The sequence below is a fragment of the Accipiter gentilis genome, chromosome 3 (assembly GCF_929443795.1).
Source record: "Accipiter gentilis chromosome 3, bAccGen1.1, whole genome shotgun sequence".
NCBI classification, from domain to species: domain Eukaryota; kingdom Metazoa; phylum Chordata; class Aves; order Accipitriformes; family Accipitridae; genus Astur; species Astur gentilis.
In genome coordinates this window covers 34,039,590-34,067,377 of record NC_064882.1, presented here as the reverse complement: position 1 = coordinate 34,067,377, position 27,788 = coordinate 34,039,590, and the positions used below count along the sequence as shown (strand labels likewise).

Sequence of the window (27,788 nt, the reverse complement as noted above, 5' to 3'; positions counted from 1 at the left end):
TTCATTTGTAATAGACTAGCTTTCAAAGTAAGAGAAGGAACACCTGTAGAAGCCACACAATGAAGGTCAATGAAAGCCATTTTAACCTTTTTCCTAAAATCAGTTGCTTTGGCAGTGGGGGGTGGGGGGGTGTGAGGGGAGTGGGGAATTATCTGTCCTTCAGTAAAGGGTAAATTGAATCAAACCATTTGCCTTCAGGAGAGCTGAACAGGGTAAGCGAGCCCAAGGATAAACAGACAGAAAAGGAGAGCTGGTCAGACAAAAATAAAAGTGTCAGGGAGGATGGTACCATGAATTTACAAAGGAGTTGAATCTGGATGGACACAGGAGGACAAGCTCTCCTCACTTTTCAACTGTTTACTACTTTTGCTGGCTGTCAGAAGGGATTTTTAGTTCAGGTTTCATTGCAAGAGGATTGTTGCAGACGTTTCCTCTGCACCGCCTTGAAGATTCCTCTCCGGATGAAAAGCATTTCCAAGTGCCAGCCTGAATAAACCTTGACTTCATTTATTCAGCGTAATGATGACATCCAGTGGCCACCAAGTTAATCTCAGGCTACAACAGCAAGATAGCCTCTTATACTGGAATAGATAATCTCTTTCTATAAAGGTATATATTAAGTCTGCTCTTCCATGTCCTAGTCTAAAAGTAGGAGTGCATTACAAGGAACACTATAATCATTGACCAAGAGTCTTCCTATTCAGGTCCTCATACAAACTCTAACCAAGCCTTCTTCAGTTCTATCTCACATTGAAAAATTACAAATTAAAAACACAAAAAACTCTGAAGTACTTCCACGGTACTCAAAGAAATTGGAAGTCAGCAAAAATAAATCTACATCAAGAAAGGGGGAGGGCGGGGGACACAACACCTGCATATGCACACACCCAAGCCGCTCAAGCTGTTAAAACTGCTTGCCACATCTACCAAACTCAGTCACATGTACACACTTTTAAAAGACATGGAAGAAACCACTTTTCAAAGTGCTTCAAAACAAAAAACCAATGTTTCTGTTTTCCGCTTTTGTATGGAACTCAGTCAAAATATGAAAATACAGCACTTCAAGCATGCTTGAGTTCTTTCACAGAAAACATCTGTTAAATACTTACTTGCCCAAATATTTCTGGCAGCCCCAAAACTTGGCCAGTGAAAACACCAATACAGATGAAAATTGCTGTGACCTGACCCAGTGAACCACGGATTTCCTTAGGAGATATTTCACTCAAATACATGGGAAGGGCACTCAGAGAAATGCCTACGAAGGAAGAAAAAAAACATATATTAAGTCAAATGGCCTTTTCATTATGCCAGGTACGAAACAAACATCTATTGAAAGGAGTCCAAGTGCTAATCTGCTCACAAGAGTGGCATAAAAACATGCAAAGAACAGAATCATATCTATCCACAGATAATATGAATGATCTTCTCTGCATGTCTAATCACTCTTGCACCATTTAATAACCATGGGATTGATTATCTGTTACAGATCTACAGTGATGTGCATTGGCTGCTATTTGATGAGAAGCACCAAAGGTTACTCAGAGATGAGAATCACCAGGAGCATGGATTTTACGTTTTACATTTGCTCATCCCAAAGCAAGCAAAATCACGTTAGCACTGGTGCAGGTAAAGGAAAAAAACCCCAATGTGTCAGGCAGAGAGAGCAGGCACTGTCAGATGAAATCATTTTACTGTAAATGGTATTAGCAGATGTTTCTCTCATTACAGCCTTATAGCTGCAGTGAATTCTTAATAGCAGGCATAAAATAAGGGTGAGAATGCTGCTCAAAGCCTGGAGAAAACAAATGCATGACCCTGATTAGTCGTGAGAGACTGAAAGAGTTGATGTCTCAAACTTTGTGGTGGGGCAAGCTCTGCTTAAAGACAAACGCTGCACAGCAAGGAACCCAGGTGAAAAGCCCATCGGGTCAGACATCAGCAACAGGAGTGGGAGGGCGTGCTGGAGGGTGCGCAGCTCCCTGCTCTGATAAGCTGTTCTGATACAAAGATCAAACAATGGCCACATCTGCAGGGAAGGAGAAGTTACTCCACAAACGACCCCCAAGCCCAAAGGCTCACAAACTGCTCGTTAGCCTGACGAGTTCGGGTGCCTGCCCGAAGGAGGGGCAAGGATGATAAAAGGACACAAACCGAAGCCCCGGGCGCGCAAGCCCACCGGGACTGGACCCCTCGGCTGACAGAACCAAGGCTGGACCCAGGACCGGTGAAATCTTTCTCTCTTCCTTTCTCTCTCTCTGTCTCTGTCTCTCTTTCCTTTTCCTTTTCCACAATCCCTACACCTCATCCGTTTCAAGACATAAACCGTTGACCAAGTCTGAGACTGAGAGTGGATCCAGCTGCCCCTGGGGCCTTCTCTGAGGAGGAGTCTGGAAAGCCAGGGGGTCTGCTCTGAACCTCGGGACTCAACGGGAGGATCTCCTTGTTCCCTGAATTGATGTACATGGTTACACAGTTTACAGAAGTGGTCTTACGCCAATTCCTGTTGTGAGAAAACCTGCCACCTTCTACCACGCCTCCCCAGTTCAGTTTGCTTCAGTCATAAATAAAATCTTTAACGGCTCGTTTGGTGTTGTTTCACCTTAATTTAGCCTGAGGGAATTTTGAATTAAACACGACTCTCTGGTCTGTCCGGTCTGGATTAGTTACTACACTGACAGTACTTACAGAGCTCCAGAATTTTGGTCATTTGGTGGTAATCTGAGACAAAAATTAGCAGTCAGCACTAAAATTACGCATGAACTTCACATTGCAAGTGATGGACACATCCACTTTCAAACAACCACAGGTTGTGCTTACCAAAAACACAGCCAAAGCTTGCCAGAAAGGGGGCTTAGTGATGCAAAAGTCAAAGCACTTCCCATTGTTTAGAGTCACGAAATTACACTGAGAGTGTAAAACCACCTTAATTCATCAAGTCTGTCTCCACATTAGGTAAATAGTTTTCACCATGTAGCGATCTGTGAAGCTGCTGAGAACCTCACTGCTAGCTGCAAGACTATTCTGGTGCAGCAGTGCCTCCATGATTTACTTTTAAACCAGGAATACCGTGTTGCTAGGGGCAAATGATGATGTACCAAACCTTCCACTTAATCCTACTGGTATTAGCATGGGATCCAACAACTTCTAAACACAAAGCAGCAAGCAGCTTTAACAAATAGACGACACCCTCCCAGCCAAAGGATTTTCATGGCATGAAGACAGATAGGCTCTACTGGGGCTGGAGGAGGAAAGGGGGAGGAACAACCAGGGTGGACAGCAGCAGCTAGCATCCATTCCAGTGTCTTCTCCAACCATCAGATCCTCCAACCCTTAGTCTGCTGTTTTGTCCCAGTGAAATCAGAGTGGCTAGTGCCTGAAACACCTCTTTAATGTAAAGAAAGATCTAACTGGGGGAGATGAGAAAGATTATGCATGATGCAAGCATTTCGGATATGTACAGTGTGATAAAAGCTTACCTGCATCAACACCCATTATAATGCGGCCCAGTATGAGCATTTCAAATGACCCCGCCAGCAAGGAAAGGGACATCAACAATGCAGCCGTCACTGCAAACAGATTATTGAGCAGCAATGTACGTTTCCTAAAAGGAAGAGACATTTTATGTAGATACCAGCATCACGACAGTTAAATCTAGTCATATTCAAAGCACTAGGCTATTATTCTTAAATATCCATAAATAAAAACAAAAAGTGCCTAACAAACAAACTCTACACTGTGCAGAGTTCCAAAATACAGTACTATACCCAAATGCATACAGTCCCAAACCTATCCCAGAGCTTTAAAACAAAACATGTCATAGTTAACTAAAAAGCTGTACTTCAAAGGCAGGGCAATTTGGCATCCTACACATCCTAAGAACCCAAGTGCCATGCCTGAGACTGTATATAAATATAAACAAGCATACTCTGAGTAAACGTATGTATGTAGGAACCAGAAAACATACTTCAAAGAGCAATAAGCTGATATAACCACAGGCATTTTTATGCTACATACAGTTTCTGACATTTTGAGAACTTCCCAACACTGACATATTTGTGTCATTGTAATTCATCCTTAAATCCATTATATTAAAAACATACATTGAGCAAAATTACTTATTACCTGTAGAGTTAGAAAAAAGACTTGGGCTCACATGAGTGATAAAAATCAACCCTTTTCCAAAAATTGTTGAAATTAATCAAAACATAGATTTACATCTTTTTTTTCCCCAATTTTTAAATTATTTCATTCTATAGCAGTCAAATAGAACATGAAAAAAATATTTCTTTCAAAGAAAATAAATACTGTTTACGGAAAATTATTACTTTGTTAAAAAATACAGACAAAATCACGAAAATATATTTTAAAAATTTCAAAACGACTCAATTTCTCATTCGTAGCATATCAACAGCTATCTTTCTTATAGTTTTCATCTTTCAGAACTTTCTGCTCAAGTTTGAGGGACTCATTAATTCAAAAGTGACTCGTAAGTCTCACAACTTCTGCAGAAGGAAATACTTTACAAAAGAAATGATATCGAGGATTTCACGGGCCTTTGACAGTCAGATTCAAAGACTGACAGCCAAGGTCTCATTTCCTGAACACATGGAAGAAAAGTGGCTAAAGATACAAGATCAATAGCTCTGATGCAATCATTCTCTATTGACAAATTAAGTAGAAAACCCACCCAGAACTCACAGAGAATCACTGCTGCCTTATACACCCCTTTTCACAAACATGGATTCAAGTGGCTTTTTGCTAAATTACAGCCTGCAGGTGAATGGCTGGAGAAGCCATTATCACCAGGTTCAGCGTTGAGAGTGACTGAAAAATTTCTTACGATTCCCAGGCAAAGTCCCAGGGATATCTGCTGGTGATGTGGTGGCCTCTTTAGAGCACATCACAACAAGATAGCTGCTTTGCATAGCATATGATCTAACACAAGACAAAACACAATAATTTTTGCAATTATGTGGCAAGAGAACGATTGTAACCTATGCTTTGCATCTGTGAGTCACCTCACTTAGCTATACATGGTAAAGCAACGGAGCTTTGTCTTTACCAGGTTTTGCAGTCACATAATTAAGCACAGTCTTGGTTTGGCTCTAGAGGTATGGCTCAATAGTGAAGCCTCCAATCCCGCTCACAACAACATATGAGAGAAACAACTGATCTGAAAACAAATTTACCTGGAGATAAACACCACTGATGATGTAAATTATGAGGAATCCATTCACTTTAACAGTAAATGACACAGGCTGAGAACACACCAATTTTATTAAAAACCTGAAGTGGTATTAAATTTGTAAGTATTCTCAGTGGATTTTCAATCTCTATATATTGTAATTTCCATGAAAAAGAAGAGGAATGACCAGGAAGGCTGTCTACCCTTTTGTTTTCCAAAGCAGGTAACAAACCGACTCAGCAGTCCTCATTCTTCTCAAGTTCAGCACATCAGTACCAACTGGTAATCTCCTACCCACTGAACAGATTATCCAACGTCTCACAACAGATCAATACATTTTTGATAGGAAATATTTTTAATAATTGTATTTTTAACTACTTTTCCTGCTTTCTAGTGATTCTTGAACACTGAATGAATAACATGGTTTGAAGATCAAAAAATAAGATACAGCTCATTTAAAGTATATGTTTATACAACAGAGCTGTCAAGAGTGATGATTTTACCATTTGAAACAGATTTTTCAAACAGATGTAATTTGAGAGGGCTGAAGTGGTATAAATAATGCCAAAACCAGAAACAAAACATTCATTCAGGTCAAACAAGTGCTATAGATTCATCTGAAGATATTACTTGCCTCTTCTTTAAATTAAATAAGCAGCCCCTCATGCTATGTAGCAATGAACAGAAAAGCGCAGCCTTACTAACCAAGATAAAACCAAAGGATTTTGTCTTTGCTGCATTGAAAAAAATGAAAACAAGAAAGTAACATGCTGTTTAGAGTATTACTATATAAAGCATGTAAATTTTTTTGTAATGAAAACACTGTGCCGCCTGGCTGTGGCAAGTTTTTGGAAGTGAAGGGGCTGCAAGGGTGGCTTCTGTGAGGAGACGGAGTGTGGGAGCAACAAGGTCAGTGGAGGAGAAGGTGCTCCAGGACTGAGCAGGTACATCCCCAGTGGGACTGTGGCCCATGGAGGACCCACGCTGGGCCATAGGAGAAGAGTGAGAAGCAAGGAGCAGCAGAGAGAAGTTGCTACGCGCTGACCCCAACCCCCTGCACTGCCCATTCTCTCACTAAAGGGACTGAGTATGACCTGCCATGGAGAGGGAGGAGAGGAGCCTGGAGTGACGTTCAGCTTGGGAAAGTGGGAGGAAAGGTGTCCTAATGTTCGCCTTGTTTCCTAGTACCCGAGCAGTAATTAAATATTTATGCTAACTGGCAATAAATTAAGTTAAATTCCCCAAGTTGAGCCTGTTTTGCCTGTGACTAACTGGTGCTTTCCCTTTCTTTAGTTTGACCCATGAGTCTTCTCGCTCCTGTTCCTATTTCTCCCCCGTCTCCCTGTCCCACCTGAGGGGTGGGGAGTGATGAGCAGCTGGGTGGGTGCTTGGCTGCCAGCTGGGGCCAAGCCACCACAAACATAAACAGTGAGAACAACTTCTCATCATAGCTCCAAAGAAAAAAATGCAGCAAAACCCTCCACACTCCCCGTGCTGTCTGAGTTTACTTCCAGTAAGGTCATGTTGTACTCCAAATTACTACAATCATAAAAAACCCTATCCTTTCCTCGTGACATAGGCCAAAACTATATTACCTTAGCAGCAAGGCACAGGAAAAAGAAACGAATCAAAAAAACCCAACAAACCACTGCTTGTATAGCTCTAAGGTGAGTGATATAAAGATACCACACTTCATAAAGCACCGCAGCAGACACTTTCCCTTTGGAAAGTCCAACCAATCTTGGCAGGTAACTGTGCTTACCACACTTAGAAAGTGTAAACACGCAAACTTCAACACTAAGCCACCATAAGACACACACTGATGTGCTGGTCAGCCTAATCATTTCTCTCGCATTCTAAATCACGCACTGATCAAGCAACTGTCCAAGTGGTACATGAAATCTATGGAAGTATAAATATCATACCTAGTTCTCACATAGCACATTTCATTTCTCAGTCTTGCTGAAGGTTATAGAGCACACCAATATCCCTATTTCTGTAACTGGGTAGCAGAGGAATAGACAGTGAAGTGGACTCAACCCAAAGCTAAGTGCCAGACCTTGGAAAGGGAACCTGGACTCAAGTTCCAGTCCAGAGCCCCACACGGTTCTGCTGCAGCTACTGCACTAAAAATACTAGATTAGCATTCATTTAGATATGAAGATTTTCATTCCTTCCATTCAAATAATTCAGAATTCTCTCCAGCCAAAAGAAATAAAGCATTTATGCGTTCCAAAAGGAAGATGCTTTTGAAAACTTCTGATTGAGCACAGAGCATTTGTCACAGCTGCATTCTAAGCCGAACAGTAAGTTTTGCAACTTAGTGCCAAAAAAGGTTCTCTCTAAGACTGAGCATCCATGCTGCTGCAGGAATGTAACTTCCAATCCTGTGCTCAATCTGAAGAAGTCCGAAGAGCCACTTGCTCAGTAGAAATCAGTTCCCATAAGCACCCCAGCCGAGACAGGCAGGTCACCCATCAGCTAGACACAGGTAGAGCTAAGCTTTAAGGATTTTTTCTGCCTTTTTCTTTTATAGGGATTTTGGATATTAAAAACACTTGAGAATCTCTTCCTCAGAATTGTCTTTGGCTTTTTGCAAAGCCACATACGATTAATCTCTTCTGATTTCAAGGTTTTAATTTACTCTAATGATATTGGATAGGTCCAGAGGCCAGAACAGAATCCTAGTGACTACGTGCCCTCCATGGCTGCAATAACTTTAGTTACGGATTTGAATTAATAATCTTTTTGTCTAAAACTTGCAACTAGGAAAATGATATAATTAAAGTTTCATCAAAAACGTACTGTTGTCTCAAAATTCAGTAATAAGAAAGACTTGGGAGCAAATATGGTACCTTATACAAAAAGTATACTAAGGAAACTAGGTGTTTAAATAACAAGCTGTATGTTCTTTAAACTAGGTCTTTAAATAAAAGCCAGTAACAGATTGAATACTGGATCACCATTTCAACTACAGTAGATGACTTCAGAATAACAAAGTGGTAGCATTACTAAGAAAATCCAGATAAATTCCCTTAATCGCTTCATACTCCAAATGATTCACTGTGCTTGAGGGAAGGCCTTGTCCCTCTCCTGCAACTGCCTCCCTAGCAGCAGCCTAAGCAATCCACTGACCATATCGCCCAATCTGGGTGCTCAGGATATGCAACAGCAGCTGCTCTTTGGTAGAAGAGAATTTAAATTATGAAGTGTCAAAGCCACATCTGAACATGGGATTTATGCTTACGTGGATGAAGGTTCTCTTTGAAAAACTTACTCTACATCTCTCTTAAAGCAAGTAGTGCCTAAGAATCTGGTAATTTGGAAATCATGTTATTAATCTTAGAGCAATATGATTCAAGAGTGCTCTTTTTAAAGTCATATATTATTTCTGACTAATGCTTTTGATCCTCCTTAGTTCATTATTCTGTGTCAGTGCAAATGGAGTTCAGCTTCATCATACAAACAACCCTCCAACCTACACTTGAACAGTGTAACAGTGAAGTATTTTATTGTTCTGCCAACATTTCATAATGTGCTTCTCAATTACCATACCGAGATGTCAGTCTGGCTTCCTAGACCAGATGAACATGCTGCAGTTTGAACAGCAAACTCAAGAACCATACTTTGATGAGCAGCCTATATCCAGTGTCACTGAGACGCAGTCCCTTCCCATCTCTAATCAAGTACTTGTACACCATATTTCTAAGAGAGCTGTTTTCAGGGTGCAATAGGGACAAACATAATAAACAGGGGCAGAGTCTGCAAGCTTTAAATCTCTGCCCTGGAAATATGATCTGCTCCCATCAAAGTGTTGTATATATATGACTGAAATCAGCCACCACTTAAACTTGCATACAAAGCTGTTCTACGCTTCACCAACAATTCAAGCCTCCTGTGAACCCATTTTTTACTTCACTTTTTTATAAAGTAAAGAAGACGCAGTGACAATTCTGGGAATTAATCAGTCTGAGTCAGGCATAGTTTCATATTTTAAGAAGCGTGTAAAAGCCAAATTGATGATTTGGCAGAAGAAATTGGAAACCTAAAAAAAAATAATGTGCCTGTGAAAAATATTTAAGAATTGAAAAATCAAATGGTGAAGTGAATAGACAGAATAAATTAATGAAGAATGGATAATAGACTTACAGAGCAGAGAATACTGACTTGCTATAAGCATGAAATGGAAGAACCTGAAAACATACTCTTTGAGGTGAAAAATGGGATGTGGAAGGGTTGGGACAATGACAAATGGGCCTAGGAGAGTACAGTCTAAAGTGAAAGAAATAGTAAAAATGTAGAACAGAAAAGTCAGAACAGTGGAGGTGGGTGCTTATATTTAAGCCTCCATAATGACCTTCTCCAGTGATTTAACTGAGCAAAAATTTAAAATTATATAGAATTTACAATTAAGGAAAAGCCAAAGCCAAATGAGCAGCTAAGATGAATGCTGTAATGGCTTTTATTTCATGCCCTTCTAAATATAGGTAAATTACAAATTAATTTTAAAATTCTCTTTGGAAGACTGTATGAAACAAAAATTTGACAGAAATATCTAGTTAGTACCTGCAGCAAAAATGCAAATGCACACCAGCAGAAACATTCTTAAAATACTCATATTCCCTATGGTCAAGACTTGGTCAAATACTGCATTGCATAGAGCAGGGAAGGCATCTCCAAGCTTGGGAAGACCAAACACAAACTTCACCATAGTTTAGTTCTTCAAACTGTATTTTAAGTTGACATAAGAAAGAAAAAAAAAAGGAGCAAATTTTTATTACTGCATGACAACAAATGTTGTTGAGAAGCAAATGAGACATGTTGATAGCTTCACTTGTGTACAGTAAGATACCCAGCAGACTCACAAAAAAAGAATCTGCCAATCTGGGAAATCTTCCCTATTTTATGGTATTTTCCTTTTGCACTCTTGACAATTCAACCTGACATCTCAGCCCACTGCCCATCCAGAGCAAATGGCTTCTATGACTCAAAAGACGCACAGTTAGGCCAGAGAGAAAGGTACTAATTTTACTCTTGGAAATTCGGAACTCTTAGAAATGAGCTTTCATAATTTGAAGATGTTTAAATTTGCATTCTGGTGAAGAGCATTTTTTAAAAAAATAGAAATAAAGCCTTCTAGAGAGACTAAGTGAGAAACTGCTTTAGAAAATACAAGTTTTCCAACATACTTACCGTCCGAAGAACTTCACAATTGGGGTAACAATAATGGCACCCACAAGGCCACCAATGGCAAAAATAGAAACAGTTATGGACCAGAGGAGAGTCAGTGTGCTTTCATCCACTGAGAAGCCGTATCTTCTTTCCCAAGTTTCATTGTAAAACTTCTTGATATGCTGAAAGAAAATACATGATAACAATACATGTAAAATATTACACTTTAAAAAACACAACTGAGAGAAACAGAATAAAAAAACCCAGTAGCTTGCTTGCAGGAATCACCCTTGCTCTTCTATCTTCCTCCTCCAAAAAATAGGGCCTCAATTCTAGATGCAACTGCAATACAGACTAACTGAACCAGCCAAAGCATCTATATATTTAACTACACGCTGGTCATTAATAAGGTGGGGAAAAAACCACAAGTAGACAGTAGTAAGTAGAAGAGGCTTATAAAAGAGAAACTCCTATAAAGCAAGGACGTTACCATTTAGGTTATTGGTATACCACTAACAACTGTTTGTTGTAGCCTTACTGTGTACACATATGTAAACATTTCAGCCTGAACTGGGGCTAAGGGCTCAGACACAAAATCACAGAACGGGTGATGCTGGAAGGACCTCTGGAGGCCATCTTGTCCAACCCCCCCTGCTCAAGTAGGGCCACCTAGAGCCACTTGCCCAGGACCATGCCTGGAGGTTTTTAAATATCTCTAAGGAGGGAGACTCCCCAAAATCACACCATGGCCGCTTGGCAAGGTACTGCACATCAGCTGAGCTCCACTCACTGATCATGTACTGTATTGGATTTGTGTGGCAAGGTTTTGGTAGCGGGGGGGGCGGGGTTACAGGGATGGCTTCTGTAAGCTTCCCCTGTGTTTGAGAGCGAGCCCATACCAGCCGGCTCTAAGACGGACTCGCTGCCAGCCAAGGCCAAGCCAATCAGTGATAGCGGTAATGCCTCTGTGATAAGATTTTTAAGAAAAAAAAAAAAAAAGTTGGGACACAGAGAAACAGCCGCTGGAGAGAGGAGTGAGAACATGCAAGAGAAAAAAGCCTGCAGACACCAAGGTCAGTGCAGAAGGAGGGGAGGAGATGCTCCAGGTGCTGGAGCGAAGATTCCCCTGCAGCCCGTGGTGAAGCCCCTGGTGAGGCAGGCTGTCCCCCTGCAGCCCAGGGAGCTCCACGGGGGAGCAGATCTCCACCTGCAGCCCGGGGAGGACCCCACACCGGAGCAGGTGGGTTCCCGAAGGAGGCTGTGACCCCGTGGAAAGCCCGCGCTGGAGCAGGCTCCTGGCAGGACCTGCAGATCTGTGGAGAGAGAAGCCCATGCTGGAGCAGGTTTTCTGGCAGGACTTGTGACCCCGTGGGGGACCTGCGCTGGAGCAGTGTGCTCCTGAAGGACTGCACACCGTGGAATGGACCCATGCTGGAGCAGTGTGCTCCTGAAGGACTGCACCCCGTGGAAAGGACCCACGCTGGAGCAGTTCGTGAAGAACTGCAGCCCGTGGGAATGGCCCATGTTGGAGAAGTTGGTGGAGGACTGTCTCCCGTGGGATGGACCCCACACTGGGGCAGGGGAAGAGCGTGATGAGTCCTGCCCCTGAGGAGGTGAAGCGGCACAAAAGAACGTGTGATGACTGTAAACCCCATCCCTGTCCCCCTGTGCCACTGGGGGGGCTTGGTGGAGAAAATCCGGGAGTGAAGTTGTGCTCAGGAAGAAGCAAGGGGTGGAGGGAAGGTGTTCTGAGATTTGGTTTTATTTCTCATTACCTTACTCTAGTTGATTTGTAATAAATTGAGTTAATTTTCCCAAATTGAGTCTGTTTTGCCCGTGACGGTAATTAGTGAATGATCTCTCCTCTCCTTATCTCGACCCGCATGCTTTTTGTTATATTTTTCTCTCCCCTGTCCAGCTGAGGATGGGGGAGTGATAGAGCGGCTTTGGTGGGCACCTGGCGTCCAGCCAGGGTCAACCCATCACATGTACATACTCTTAACCTTGGGCAGGTGACCTATCACAACCTAGTCTAACAGTTTTTTAGACAAGTATGCTGGTTTTGGCTGGGATAGAGTTAATTTTCTTCATAGTAGCTAGTGTGGGGCTATGTTTTGGATTTGTGCTGAAAACAGTGTTGATAATGCAGAAATGTTTTCCTTATTGCTGAGCGGTGCTCACACAGAGTCCAGGCCTTTTCTGCTTCTCACACCTCCCCACCATGGAGCAGGCTGGGGGGGGGCCACAGGGAGTTGGGAGGTGACACAGCCGGGACAGCTGACCCCAACTGACCACAGGGATATTCTAGACCATAGGATGTCATGCTCAGCGGGGAAAGCTGGAGGAAGAAGAAGGAAGGGCGGGGGGACATTCGGAGTGATGGCGTTTGTCTTCCCAAGTCACCATTACATGTGATGGAGCCCTGGTTTCCTGGAGATGGCTGAACACCTGCCTGCAAATGGGAAGTGGTGAATGAATTCCTTGTTTTGCTTTACCTATTAAACTGCCTTTATCTCAGCCCACGAGTTTTCTCACTTTTACTCTTCCAATTCTCTCCCCCACCCCACCGAGGGGAAGAGTGAGTGAGCAGCTGTATGGTGCTTAGTTGCTGGCTGGGGCTAAACCACAATAACAAGCCATGGAAAACCGCACTACCTAGCATCTGCCATGACTTTTAAAAAAACAACATGCACAAATTCTTAAATGCTAACTACCATTAGTCAATGATCATTACTCAGAGTCTTATGTTAAGAGCAAATAGTTTTACTGCTTTTTAATGGATCTATAGTGCCAATAACTTGGGAAGGGAGGAAAGGGAGGCTCCAGTAGCAGGTAGAGGCAAAAATGTCTTGAAGAAGTTGGTGAATTGGCAGAAATGCAAAGGTAACGAAGAGGAAAGGAGTTACAACCAACTCCTGTCAGATGGCAACATGACCAGCATTAAGAGAAGAGTTTGGCTTCTCTTACAGGACACAGCACCAAAAGCCGTATGTTGATAGGTTTGGGGGGCTGTGTGTGGGAGTTCACGTGTAACTTAGGAAATTCCCTGGAAAATTTTTAAGGATGCTTTAAAAGTTATAGAAGTAGGAATCCTTTTGGCAAAACATTACGCTGCACTTACCATGAAACAACATTTACTATCTCTATTTTGTATTTCAGCCCCAGAATGTAGATCTCAGATTGGCTCAAAATTAAATGCCTTTCACTAGTCTATTTTTTTTCCAAAAGGCCAGTATTGTAAAAGTGAGTGATTCTACAAATTCTTTAGCGTAACACTAGAAAAAAGATAGAGTGAATTGAGAACAATTAGTTTTCATGGATTGAGGGAAGAAGGGAGGCTGTGTCCACTTTTGCATTGTATTTATGACACTACCACATCTGGCAGTCACACAAAATCAAGGGCCTACTAAGCCAAGCAATGAAAGTTAACATTCTTCTCCCAAAGAATTTACACTCAAGACAAATAACTGTTAGAGGAGGGAGGCAAAACCTGACAGCTTTCGGTGTGATACTGATGGGGAAAAAAAAAAGCCCACAGTATCAGTCAAAAAGACCTAGTTGTCCGACACTGTTAAAATCAAGAATCCCAAATCACTTTCGTAAGTATGTAATAGCTTCTCCCCTTTGCTTTTTGAATGAAGTTCAGGCTGCTAAACAAGGTACGCAATTTCTTTTCAGTAATGGAAGATGTATCAAACACAAAATCAGACACCTAAGACCCCGACACGAATCCACCTGCATGACAAGCTGGTTCTCTTAAGAAATGAAAACCTGAGACCTGTCTTATAACTCTTCAGCTATCCTGAAACCTACACTTTTCTCCCATGGCAGTTTAATTTCCTTAAGAGCGTTCCATAAGGGCCCTTCCAGGCTATCTTTTTAAAGTCCAAGTGCCTCTTGAATCCCTGGAGAACTCTGACAGATGCCTGAGCCACAGTTCTACTTTGCAAAAGCCATGCCAGCTTTTCCCCAAATTCTTATTTTTCTACTACAGTTTCTGCTAGTTTGTCAGGTACAAATAATTAATTCTTAACATTATGTTCCAAGTTTTCCCCCTAAAAACTACTTTTTTCTTAAAGTCGCATTAAACCTCTCAGTCTCTCTGTTCCTGAGGCTATTTAAAAGAAGCTGAACTGTGATACGAAGCCTGTATTTTGAGGGTTTTTTTCAGCCTTGAACAAATGTTAAGGTATTTTGGCAATGTGACACAAAATTGTCACTAATTTTATTCCATATCTCTACTGACATTTCAGTTTCTCCAATACATCCCCTAGAAAGAAGGTTCCAGCATGGGACTTCCCCAGACTTTTCCAATTCAAAACATTAATTCAGGTTTCTTGTCCTTGTATTTTCTGAACACCCTTTTTCAGCTTCATCTATCAGTCTTATATGCCAAAGCCCTCTGTCTGGACATTTTTTGTGCCTGCTGAAAGTACCCAAACGCCAGGACCAGCTCACTTTTTCAGCCTTCAATATGCCAGAGTTTATATTCTTTTCCTGCTTTCCTCACATCAGCACAACTGCAGGTTTTTGAAGGATGCCTTCTAACAACTTCCCTTCCCTGATGTTTATTACACCAACGTTTCTTCATCTTTCAAAAAGATGTCATAGCTCCAGTATGACATTTTTACATAGTCCCTGTATCGCCTGCAGAGACATTGCCTATGTACTTTCTTTTTAGTGAAGCTTCCTCATTTTTATGCTGTTCCCATTTAAAAAACAAGCAAAGCTCCGATGCCACCATGGTGTCTGATGGTCTGGCAAGGACACAGTACCAGGTGGTCACTACTGCAGAAGGGCACAGCACGCTTGTGTAACGCTCTCACCCATTCTGTGTCACTGCTCCCTGACAAGCTCTACAGTATCATGAAGTTTAATCTTGGCACTTTTCTCCAGTTTCTTCTCATATTTCCTACAGCATATCATAAGTACTAAATTATGCTGGGGCAGGACTCAGCAGTATAAGCCTACCACCACATTTTCCCTGTTCAAACTTGGAATTTCATATTTTAAGTATTCCAGCCTTGGACACATGGACTATTCGATTTGAGGACTCTATTTAGTTTGAAACACCACCTCTCCACCTGCACAGTACCCAAGAAAGGTGGAGGTAGAACGTATCACATACTGTCTTCCTGTCAAGTTTCTAGTAGGCCTCTTCTGCCCTGAATTAAAAGGAGGACAGGGATGTTTCTCCCATCCTACCTTACATGTTTCTATACAAACAGACAGAAAAAAAGCCACAGAAAGAAAAAAAAAAAAGTCAATTTGGTGCTTGGTCCCTTTAGAAGAATCTTACAGTAAACTTCCAAATTAACCTGCCATTAAATCAAGTAATACATCTTACCTCTTTAACACCAATACCCAGATTATATTCAGATTCAGATATCGTCTTATTTATTTGAAGTTCATTTCTGGTAGCAATGAATACTAAGAGAAAACATTTTTAGAACACTATTAGCATTTCTTGCTAATGACAATGGCTAAAAATAGCATGCAAATTATTCTCCCCTTCTGTTATAACTAATTTTGTCAGCATAGCTTTGTTATTTACAAGGGAGAAGTCAGGTAACTGCAAATATTCAAGAAAAGAAGGTACAAACTACCACACTCAATAGTAACAGATAAGCGTACTGCCATATACATCACCTGTGTCTGGATGCCCATTGCCAATAAATGGGAAGCTACTAACACATACAGGTTTTGCGGACTTGCACATGAAACAAAACAAATCTGATCCAACAAATCCACTGAATTTTAATCCATTGAATTCTGTGGAAAGGCTCCTTTGGGATTTTAATCAGTTGTCTGAACAACATTAATGGCATAAACCTGTATACAAAAATTTTAGCCACTAACCAAAGCCTACAAGGAACAGTAGCTGACCGATACCGGTATCTAATATTCTGCTGCCTCAGTTCATTAAGGTAGTAGTGCTAGGGTGGGAAATACAAGGGGAATATAAGGGATATATACATTTTTTTATATACCTAAATATAAGGGATATATTTTAAATATAAGGGAAACATTTTCCTTTTCTCTGTAACTGCAAATGACTTGCATCAAGGGAAGAGATGAGCTGCTCTTTAAAGAAGAAAAAAAGACCCTACCCATAGTTATGAAGGTCACTCACGCACAGTGATAACTATTGAACTGGCTGACACAGCAGGCTATACATTTTCGCAATAGTCTCATTTTCCCTGTTTCAGCTCTAAAAGGAATGCGGAGCTGCAGCCGCCCGCAGGAAGGAGGCAAGCGCTGCGTGGCAGTAACAGAGACTTCGCTTCCCGCACAGAGCACAAAGCACATCATTGTTCTACAGACCTTACCCACAACCGGTCCCTGAAATGAATTGTAGAAATTCAGCTCAGAAAAAGACAGCTTCATCTTGTATTCAATTAAAGCGTTTGTTCTCCTAGTGCCAAATGCTCCCATACGTTTTTAATAAGTTCTGGTAACTCTCTGAACATGCCCATGGAGACTTCTCCTTCTGGGTTTCTTGTGTGGTCAAGCGGTGTGCGCAGGGGGAAGCACACCTGCGATGGGCCACTGCTCTTCCCCACGGAAAAGTCGGGGACTGAGTGGGAAGCGATCTCCGCTCCGAGCAGAGCTGGTACAGTTTATTCCCCCCTTGCAACAAAAAGGAAGTTGGACTGACTCTACCTTACAAGATAACCTGCAGTAAAGTTCACTGGTGAGAACTGCAGGGGTATTCTCCTGCAGTTTGATGAGCTGGCACATATGAAACATAAGTTAAAAATTCGTCTTTCACTATTTACATAAATATTTCATCCATTTTTAATGTGACCGACCTGTTTAGGTGGAAACCTAGCCACACATTTTAATAAGAGATTTCCGTAAGAGAAGGAGCTTAGCTTTGGAAAGGAACTATTTTGAATTGGAACTTCCACAGTAAGTTCCCAAAATGTACTAGCTACTTTTTCAAAATAGCATTGCTTGCAACCCCACTGAATTGCTTACTGCTCTGCTTCACTGAATTAAGAGGATCTCTAGTACGCAGTGTAAAAACAAAATGTTCAGATTTCCATTTGTGATAACTCGTATTTTAATGAAATTCACCCAAACATTGCACACTGATTTCACAGTACTCTATTCATCAAATCTATTCCATATGTTGCAGCCAACGGATGGCCAACACAGCAGTTTTGAATTCCGAATCAAACAAGGCACCACCACGAAACGCAGAAGAGGAAGCCCATTATTCAAGAGGAAGCCAGAGGCATTATTTATAATATCAGTACTGTGGGAATGAAATGTTGTGCAACCCTCCAGAACTGAATGATGCGGACAGAAGTTGCTGAACATGTGCATAAGGCTACCAAATACTCACTAGCTGGAAAGACAGACTATTAAAAATACCTTATAATGCAAAAGTGTGCAAGAAGGTTTAGCATTAGTCTGGGCGAGAAGCAAACCACATGCACCCACTCACCTCAACAGCGGCGTTTAGTTTCCTGACAGCTACTGAACTTCTGTGAAAGCCTCACAGACAGCAGAAAGAAGCTTTCAGTATGAGATTTAACATCTTCTACTACATCAGGAGGATTATAAAGGCAGGTTGTTGAGGAGCGCACAAGAGCTGGCCAAGGCTGCCCTCTACTGATACTAAATTCCAGTTTTGTCAGTCACTTACCGCTGCAGGAGCGTTCACCACCGAGAGATTGTAACCATAAAGAAAAGACGACCCAAAAGCACCAGTTAAAGAGGCTACAATAAGACTCCCAGACCAATTCTGAAAAACAAAGAAAAGATGCAGCCATTGTTAGTATACTTTAAATTAAGGTACCTCAGGTTTTAGACACTCCTTATGCTATCTTGCATAGCTCCTGCAGGCAGATGTCCTTGCTGCAGAATAATGGCCTGAAACATTTCCCCTTGCTGCGATCCAAGGAACAGTAAATTTGAAGTGACAGTATCTCAGTTAACATTTACCAAGACATAAGTGAACATCTGAGTTTCTTTCAACACAACTGAACATTTTAACTTCTTTCAACCTCACAGATTTTTCCTGCAAGCATCCCAGCAGCACCCACACCAAAAAGCAAAATGCCGGAGAAGCGTATTCTCGGCAAAGGAAACTGTTGGCAAAATACCAGTAACACAACAAAGCAGAGAAGCATATATTTGATGCAACAGGTCTGTGGGTAGACCTGACTTCGATGAAAACCTGTGAGACGGTGCACCCCCCACTCCCATGAGTACCAGGATTAGTGAAATTGTGACCAAAAAAATTAAAATGATGCCTAGAAACTAGGTTTTGTAACCCAAATGCAAGTCCTCAACTGTAATTGCTGCCACACACACACTCTACAGTGGAGACACTATTTGCCGTTTTTCCCCAGCAACACCCCTGTACCTTTCCCTTCTCACGTCTGCTCCCTTCATCCCCCTCATCCTGTTTTTAGCCCACCTCTGCTAACAATTTCTTCTTCCACATCAGCTGTTGAATAAAAGGTAAGACTGCTGTGATTTGAGAGATTTTGCATTTCAGGGTCCTTTCCACCTTCCCCAGTATTACTCTTTCTGCCACTCAGTTCTCCTGCTGAATTACAGAGAGAGGCAGAAGTGACCACTGCCATTCCCAAGAGATATTAGTGCTTTGGTGGCTGGTCAGTCCTGAATGTCATTTTGTAGATCATGGAAAACAATTCATCTTTCTTAACCTCTGAATACACTGAAGTAGATGGCTTTTTAATGTGTTTTGAATTTAAAAAAAAAAAAAAAAAAAAAAACCAACAAGCAACCCTCTGCTAAAAATCTAGAATTTCAGGCACAGCTCACTGTCATTTTATGCCCAGCCTCATCACTTCAAAAGGAAGCCTCAATCCTTTCAAAAGAAGACAGACCTGCTTAAGCAGGCCTAATAAACTCAGCTTCAGTTATATCACTTCGAGCAGACACGACAGGTTAACGAGTCTATACATCCCGTCAACTGCACAAAGCTGTATAGTCGCCTTGGAAAATGAAGATTTAGAACACGAACTAGGTCTGCGTAGCTAGCACATGGCATAGCAGCAGTGATGACGGACGGTACCGAGCTCCACCAGCCTCACAGGCACAGCACGGCAAGCGAACGCACCGTGGTGGTTAGCATGTGCCAGAGCTCACGTTCCACACCGTCGTCGCAGACTCACTACGATCCGTGAAGAAGGGGTGAGATACTGGGGTGCCAGGGCAGGGACCGCAGCGTACAACCCAGCACGTGTGGGCCATGCCACGCTCCGTAACTGTCACTCCTGAGGGCCCAAAGCGTGCCCTGTGGGACAGCTGAGTGTTTTTAACTTCTTCCACATGATGTGAGAACTTCTTAAGAGATTACACAGTTCATTAACCAGCCTGTTTTCGGTCAGGTCAGGAGGAAGTGTACAGGAGGAAAAAAGCCTCTGTAAGAAATAGATCCCACTGAGTTCATCACATAAGCCAAATACAATTTCTTGTTATTAGCCAGCTTCTTAAAATGAACCTGCCACACACACACACACACACAGAGAGCTTTGCATCATTACTTTGGTAGCAAAGAGTAGAAATTTTGACATAAGGCTTTATTTAGCTTCTGGTGATAACACCTCATATTAGGTGCCCATTATTTCTCTACTATGCACAAGCGTTCCTACACTTAGGAGAAATCACTACTCCTCTGAACCAACGATGCTGAGGAGAATATTCCTGGAGGTCTACCAGGCTGCTCCCAAAGGGTTCACAAATGATAAGCGCAAGTTCACAAGTGCTATGCGGTAACCTTGATGCAACATTGCTAAAGGGCTCTACTCTAACTACATTAGACCCATCGGAAAAATCCTGCAAACAAAATGATTTGGATCATATAGCCTAGTGCTCGTTAAAAACTCCACTGAAAGCTTAAACCTTTCAGCACAGGCAAATTACATGCCCAAAAGGCTAAGTGGAAGATAATGCAGGACAAACCATGGAAGTACTGCCAAACTGGAAAACCCCACATGCACTTCATTTTCAAGTGTTGCAAATAGCTGGGTTTAGAGCCTACTTCAATACCAAGAATTTCTCAAGGATACAGCCTGCTGCAGAAAACCTCAGACTTAGTCAATTCAGAGTTTTACAGTTCTTAGAACACAAACTTCAACTTCTCCATGACCTGCCTCCTCACACGCCATTTCAAATATTTGCTCAGGCTTCAGCAATGCCAGATAAAAGATGAAAGCACAATAAAGCAAGAATGCAAAAAAAAAAAAAAAAATCAAACTGTTGCTCAAAAAAAAATATTAATGCTGTGGCAACATTAATAACAGAAAAGGGGGGGGGGGGGGGGAAATCCCAACGTGTTTTACAGTGACTGGGAAACAAGAAGGCAACCACGCCTCCCTCCTAGGTGTTCCTTGACTTCCCCGCCATCCATGTGCTCATGCGTCGCTGCGGTCAGCTCAAGGGCAGGTAGGTGTGAACGTCACCACAGCAGTAAGTGTTCAGTCAGGAAAGCTGCACGTGAGTTCACAGCAAAGACCTCCAGGTACCTGAGAACTCCTTTACTTGTGAAAGTCCACGGTTTTGGTCTTATCAGGGGTCCCAGGGCACCGTGCTCTGAACAACGCTTTTCGCAACTCCCGTCCTTGTTCAGCACAGAGCGTGGCATTTGCGTTGACCACTATAGGTCTTAAATTGTCTCTTTTTTTTTTTTTTTTTTTTTAAATGCGCAACAGTTTGCATTTCAGTTTTCAAAACAGAGTTTAGAAAACTGTACTTTGGTCAGTTAAGTTCCAACCCCCTTCGCAGGTGCACACGAAGCACAATCCTAAGCGATAAACGTTGCACGGTGCGTAAGGAAGTTTTCAGACGCTCAAACGGCCCCTGGCTAAGACTTGCTACTGACAGTGGGAAGGCGGACTTCGGAGCGCCCCTACCCGCTAGCTACCCCGAACGGCACCCGGCCGTAGGGAAGCCCCGAGCAGCCCACCCCCAGCTCGGAGCGCGGCCGGGCCCGCCCGGGCGCTCCCGGCAGGTGCCCCCGCTGGCCCGGCGGCCCTCGGGGCTGCGGGAGGGAGAAGAGGAGGAACCTCCGCCCCTCTCCCCCCCCCCCCCCCGAGGACCCGCCGGTACGGGCGGTCTGGGGGAGAAGCGGTGGAGCAGGACGCGCCCCCGCCTCCCTCTGCCCCCCGCGGGCGGGCGGCCGCTGTCCCGTCCGCTGCCCTCCGCCCGTCCTCTGGGTCCCGGCTCGCCGGCCGCGGTATTTTTAGCTCTGCCCCCGCGCCCGCCCGCCGCCGGCCTCTCCTGCACCGGCACCAACAACTTTCCGAGCGGGGAAGGGCTCGCCGCCGCCGCTCTGCAACCTGAGCCCCGCCGCGCTGCCGGGGGAGCGGCGGGGAGTGCCTCCGGCTCCCACGGCCCAGCGCCGCTGTCCCTCCCTGCCCTCCCCGCGCTGGGAAAGGACCGAAATCGCCCCCCCACACACACCCCCGGCCCCTCCGCCTAACCGCCCCCGAGGCGCGGGCAGCCTAGGCCGAGCTCCCCGCCCCGCCGGCCGCCCACCGCTCCCCCACCGACGGTCGCTCCCCCGAAGCGACGTACCCTCGGCCAGACGCCGCCCCGCGCTACTTACGCTCCGGCGGCGGCGGCGGAGGCGGCGGCGGCCGCCCCCCTCTCCCCCCGCCACCAGCGTGGCCGCCTCGGGCCCCGCCGCCGGCTCCATGCCGCTGCCGCACGCGCGCACCGGCCGCGCATCCCCGCCGGGCAGCGCGCGGGGCGCAGCGGGGGCGCGGCCGCGGCGGCGGGGGAGGGGGGGGCCGCCGTGCCCGGGGGGGGGGGTGCCCGGGCGGTGCCCGGGCGGGCCGGCCCTGGCGAAAGCTTCCCGCCGTGGTTTTTGAAGGCCTCTCTTTGCAAACATGGGGGTTTCGCACCGCCGAGAGTTAAACTGCACCTTCTCGTTGGCAGTGGACGAGCGTCAAGTGCATCTGGGAGCTACTCGCGGACGACTGCAGTTCATAGTGGTGTAAATCTGTGCCGTTCCCATTTCGGACATGCTACGTGCCTCACAACTGGCTTAGAGCTCCCAAAAGACGCAATAAGGAATGCCATAAGGCGCTGCGGGTTTGAAAGCAGTTTATGATGCGGCAACTTTGAAGCGTCATTGGCTCGGATCAAGCTGAGCAGCGTTTGAATAGAAAGCCGGACGCTACTCATTAACATGTCAAATTATCGTACGTATCGAGAAACGTCAGCATAGATAGATGAGCCGGACCTCATTTGTAATCGCTTTGAATGGTCATAAGCGGTAAACGAGTCAAGTTAGGAGAATCAAGCCTCTAAAATACATGGCGTGTATTTGAGACGAATCGGACGCCCGTGTTTTGTGTGGTTTCATTTTAAATAGCACAGTGCAAATAGTCCAGTTCATACCCGAATACAAATAATAGGGCTGCATGTGATTAATATGTACATAATTTCTCACCTCAGCACACTCACATTTTTTGACCTTTTACAATTGCCGTTAGTAAGTCACAGAGAAGCTAAATGCGTGCTACTCTCTGTACCCCACAAATTTTCATCCTGGCAGCTTCCCCTTGCTCAAAACTCCGTGTTCCCATGGAAAGAAGCGTCATTTTGCTCTCCTCTTACATGTCAGAGCGGAAGAAGAAAAGGGGGAAGAATACACAGCTTTGCGGGTTTTGTATCAGAAAGGCGTCAGAGACAAAAATCAAAGCCTTTTTCCACAGAATACACCCTCCCAAAATTTCCTTTTGAAGGCACAGAAACTGTCCTCCAAAATGTTACCACTGTCCTCAGTGACAGAGTCCCTCCCATAAAAGGGAGGATTTAACCTGTCCTAAAGTCAACTAATCCCAGAATGGTTCGCCTAAACCATTTTTTGGCTAGTTCAAAACCGGACATACATGTAAGGAGAAACACAGGAAAAAATGAGAGGCCTGTGGTGCAGCCTCACACTAAGCCCATTAGCAGTCCAGGTACCAAAGGCAGAAAGGCAACAGCAGCGTTCCTATGTTTAGGACACTGAGCCTGTGCCTGCAAGTGTTCATATAGGTTCCAAGTAGTTATTTTCCGCCTCCAGCCCCCAAATGGCAAACAAATGTGTTGACAGAAGATTTGGGGAATTCACTCACCGTTTTTTTCTTCACTGCCTTATTTTCTTTCATCTCACCATTGCTGCGCTGTTTGTTCTCCATTCTGTTACCTTGTTAGGTAATAGCTGAGGAAGAAAAGAGGGAAAGTTGTGTTACTGTTCAGCTGACGCAGATTATTTTTTTTTTTTTTAATAAAATCATAAACATGACTCAGGAAGGACTTGAAAAAGCCTATAAGAAGTATAGCTGCTCCCTTCAAAAGCCAGATCCTTGTTCAGGAAGGCATAGCAGCACCAAACTGAATGCAGTTAAAAGCAACAGAAACATACATGCTAGCTGTGTTTAAGTAGTGTACCTGGAGGGCGGCATGCTCTTTGGAGCAGCCATAGTAGCTTTTAGCACAACTAAAGCACGAAGGGGAAAAAGCTACGGTGTCAGGCCCTTCAGTGGGCACGCTGTCTCTATTAGAATGGGAGCATCAGACCCACTGCAACTACAAAAGGAGTTTAGATAGTCAGGTGGAACTACATTACTATGGCTGGGTTGCAGCCAAGACATTTGGATTAATTGGTGGTGTGATTCTAGTGATTATTAGACCTTATATTAACTGGGGCATTGCCTGAATGCATTTACAAAGGAGAGGTCCATTCGTTTACTGCTTTGTCAAGAAAATTCTTGCCTGAACATCACTGTATGTGCTTTAATAATGTTACAGGACATTTTAGTCATCATTTAGTAAGAAACTAAACTGATTTCTGGGTTTTCAAAGAGGATGCATTATCTACTATTTACACTGTTGTCCTCGTTTTGGCTGGGATAGAGTTAATTTTCCTTCTAGTAGCTGGTAGTGTTATGTTTTGGATTCAGTATGAGAAGAATGTTGATAACACACTGATGTTTTCAGTTGTTGCTAAGTAGTGTTTAGACTAAGTCAAGGATTTTTCAGCTTCTCATGCCCAGCCAGCAAGAAGGCTGGAGGGGTACAAGAAGTCGGGAGGGGACACAGCCAGGACAGCTGACCCAAACTGGCCCAAGGGGTATTCCATACCATGTGTCATCATGCCCAGTATATAAACTGGGGGGAGTGGGGCTGGGGGGGATTGCTGCTTGGGAACTAACTGGGCATCAGTCGACGAGTGGTGAGCAATTGCACTGTGCATCACTTGTTTTGTATATTCCCATCCTTTTATTATTATTTTCATTTAATTATCGTTATTATTATCATTATTAGTTTCTTTCTTTCTGTTCTATTAAACTGTTCTTATCTCAACACACGAGTTTTACCTTTTTCCTTCCGATTCTCTCCCCCATCCCACGGTGGGGGGTGGGGGGAGAGTGCGTGAGCAGCTGCGCGGTGCTTAGTTGCTGGCTGGGATTAAACCACAACAACTGTGCTTCATTGTGTGATCTTGGGCAGTCTGTCAGTCTGTTCAGTTCATTTGGAATACAGATTACTGGGTTCTTCTGTCTCAACATCTTGAGATGACAGCACATTTCAAGATATTTGCTTACTTGGTCATTATAGTAACGATAGAGCCAGTCCTGAATGCAAGTTGTCTTGTAGACAAGAGTCTACAAGATAGTGAGCTATGATACATGGGGAGTAACAGTCAATTTAGTGAAACAGCATGTTGGAGTGGAAATTGTGTTGAGGCCATCACAGACACAAGAGGTTTTCTAAGAAGAAATCCTGTCTGATAGAAATACTGCCTTTGGCAGTACTGGGGCCATTATATCAGATGGTCGCAAGAAATCTGGCTGAGTTTTTAAGTAAGAGAAGCTAGAGATGTGACAGCATCCTATAAGCGCTAAAGCCAGAAAAGTGACATTCTTCCCTCTCTACCTCCCAGTGCAGTCAATACAAAAAACCTGCAGACAACTCCTTTCCCTCTGCTGCAAAGGGCCTTAGTCAATTCCTGCTGAATTACTCTTCAAAAAGAGCTTTCAAGGCACGTGTATTTCACTTCATAGGAGAGATGCTTAGTCTCATCAAACAGTTCACCTGTCCGATGCCACGTTTAACAAGCATACCAAAAATAATGTCAGACTTGCTCACTGCAGCACCCACATGCTATACAGTGTTTCATATATAGATAATGTAGATAATTAAATTAATGAAGGTTCTGACAGAGCATGAACAAAGCATCATTAAACTGGAATTTAAGAGCTTACAAGACAAAGAGTATACGGGGCATAGCACAAACAGAAACGGCACGGACTCAGTCAGAAACAGCCTGCTAAGCATCTGAAGAGACATAACTCAACCTCACAGCGAAGCCACTAGCAAGGATAACTTGGGTCTGCCTTCCCTCGCCACATGGGGTTTTTTATATGGCTGAATCTTCCTCTTGTTCTTTCAGCAGTTCTACAATGCTTTTAATATATGTCTGTTGTGCCTGGAAAGTTTAATTGCTACCAGTGCACCATCTGCGGAAGTGTTCAGACTGAACCGTCCCTCCTATATTTTGGGTAACCCTTGTTTCACAACTTTTTGAACATATCCACTTGACTGTAGAAAAAGGAATGTTACCATATCCAGGACAGACTTCCAACATCATGCAAAGAATAAGAAATCTGAACTGGGGAGGGAGTAGAAATCACTGAAATCCTGCACGGATTTGTCAGTGTTACTTTTGCAGTCTTATTTACTTGTGTGCAGGGAAGAGAGACATGATTACAGCAAGCAGAAACCTGATCTTCAGATTGCAGTGTTTGACAAAACCTAAAGAAGTGACATTCCACTTAGGGGAATAAAAGTCTGAGATTTGCACTGCTGCTGCTGGTGTCCTTTCACTGAAAAGTTTTAACAGATAGGGCGGAAAAGCGTAGTCCTTCCCCCTGCAATTCATGATGCTAGTACCAGGTAAGTTGCTTAAGTTGTGGATCCAGAAATATTCATTCATTATTCTTTCTTTATAATGGAAGATTAGGTCTGTCTGCTCCTTAGCTTGTACAGTTGGTCCGAAGGTGACCCATGAATCAGGAAAGGCTCATTTCCATCAGGCCAGGGGGCACCTTCCATTTCAGCATTACGATCAGAGCTACAGTTTGCTTAGCTACTTATCCAACAGTGTCTTTAGCAGCGCATAGGTTGAGTTCATTAGTAGGGCATGCAGTCCAACTGACTCTCACAAATTGTTAGCCTTGGCAAGGATGGCTCAGCAGTTCACAGAGCAGGAGCGTTATGCCTGGCACAGCAAACTGACTTGAGAGAGGTATGAATAAACCTACTGTAATCTAGGTTTGGTTCTGAACTTCTATTGAACGTTCAGCACTCATTAACTGACTGCAAGTCAGGAAAAACAAAAGCTTTTGGAAAGCTGTCGTGTTCACAAAAAGCAAATATGCAAAGGGAGCGGTTTCAGATGAACTCAGGTTTTAAATAGCCATATTTGTTATGTTAGATGACAAAATCACCAAGGAGTTGACCACCTCAGAAAAGCTGAGTTATAAGCCACAGTTGTTAAGAAAAAAACCGCAGACTAAGATGAGTATAATACCTGGAATAGATCAATTATTTTTGTTGTGCAGTCTGAGCATCAAACACTGTTTGGGCCAGCAGCCAGTCCGGGCCCACTTGCCCTCTTGTTCAGGTGGGCCTGGACTTATACCAAGCCACTGGTCACTCCACCCCAAGGCACAACAGAAGCAGTTAATCAATGATATAAAAGGTTCTGCTGACACAAATTCCTCATGATGGGCATACACAGCTTCCACGTCTGCCTCTCAAGAGCAAAATGTATTGTCTCTATAGAAAGATTATGTCTGTGTCAACTTTGCACTGCTACAGATACGGAAAATGTGGAAGTCAGAAGAGCAGCCTCCAGCTGACAAAATTCACTTGTAATTATAAACCATCACAACCTCTCAGGGATGGAAAGGGACTGCTTTGCACTCCTCAGAGTAAACCTCTTTCAGGTGTAGCACAGAATAGTTTGGTTTCCTTTAAAAATGGGAAGAGGAAGCACTGAGAGATAGCACTGCTGTAGGGTGTGAATCGCAAAGCTTTGGAAAACATGTTGGTGTAAAAATAACCCACAGACTCAGTAAGTCCTATTGGGCCATGGTAGACTGACATCTAATAATTTTTGCCTTTGCAAAGGCAAAATTGCCCAACTTGAATACTTTGGTTCTCCATGCATTGTACTGGAAATAGCTGCTTCAGAAGACTTTTTTTTTTTTTTTTTTAAAATTCAGCACTAAAACTCTAGTAAAAGAGGATGGAGGAGAAAAGTTTTGAATCTCACTCCTATCCTGTAGCTTGAGTGCTGTTACCTTTTTTCCACTCAACTACAGCTGAAATTCTCTATGGCTGGGCACTTGCACCTTTCGAAAAAGGAGCCATCCGTGTAAGGTAACAG

The 27,788-nt window shown here is 43.5% G+C and overlaps 1 protein-coding gene across 1 annotated transcript in view; it reads right to left on the bottom strand.

The window, feature by feature from the left end:
• The window catches only part of SLC2A9 (solute carrier family 2 member 9), a gene marked incomplete at its 5' end in the record, with an annotated part of 107,149 nt that extends 85,196 nt beyond the window's left edge, over window positions 1-21,953 (bottom strand). The window contains 5 exons of the mRNA XM_049794591.1: window positions 1,110-1,255; window positions 3,477-3,601; window positions 10,379-10,539; window positions 18,012-18,110; window positions 21,948-21,953. Coding sequence (XP_049650548.1) covers window positions 1,110-1,255; window positions 3,477-3,601; window positions 10,379-10,539; window positions 18,012-18,110; window positions 21,948-21,953 — 537 coding nt within the window. The remainder of the gene's footprint in view (window positions 1-1,109; window positions 1,256-3,476; window positions 3,602-10,378; window positions 10,540-18,011; window positions 18,111-21,947) is intronic.
• Window positions 21,954-27,788: the final 5,835 nt, after the last annotated feature.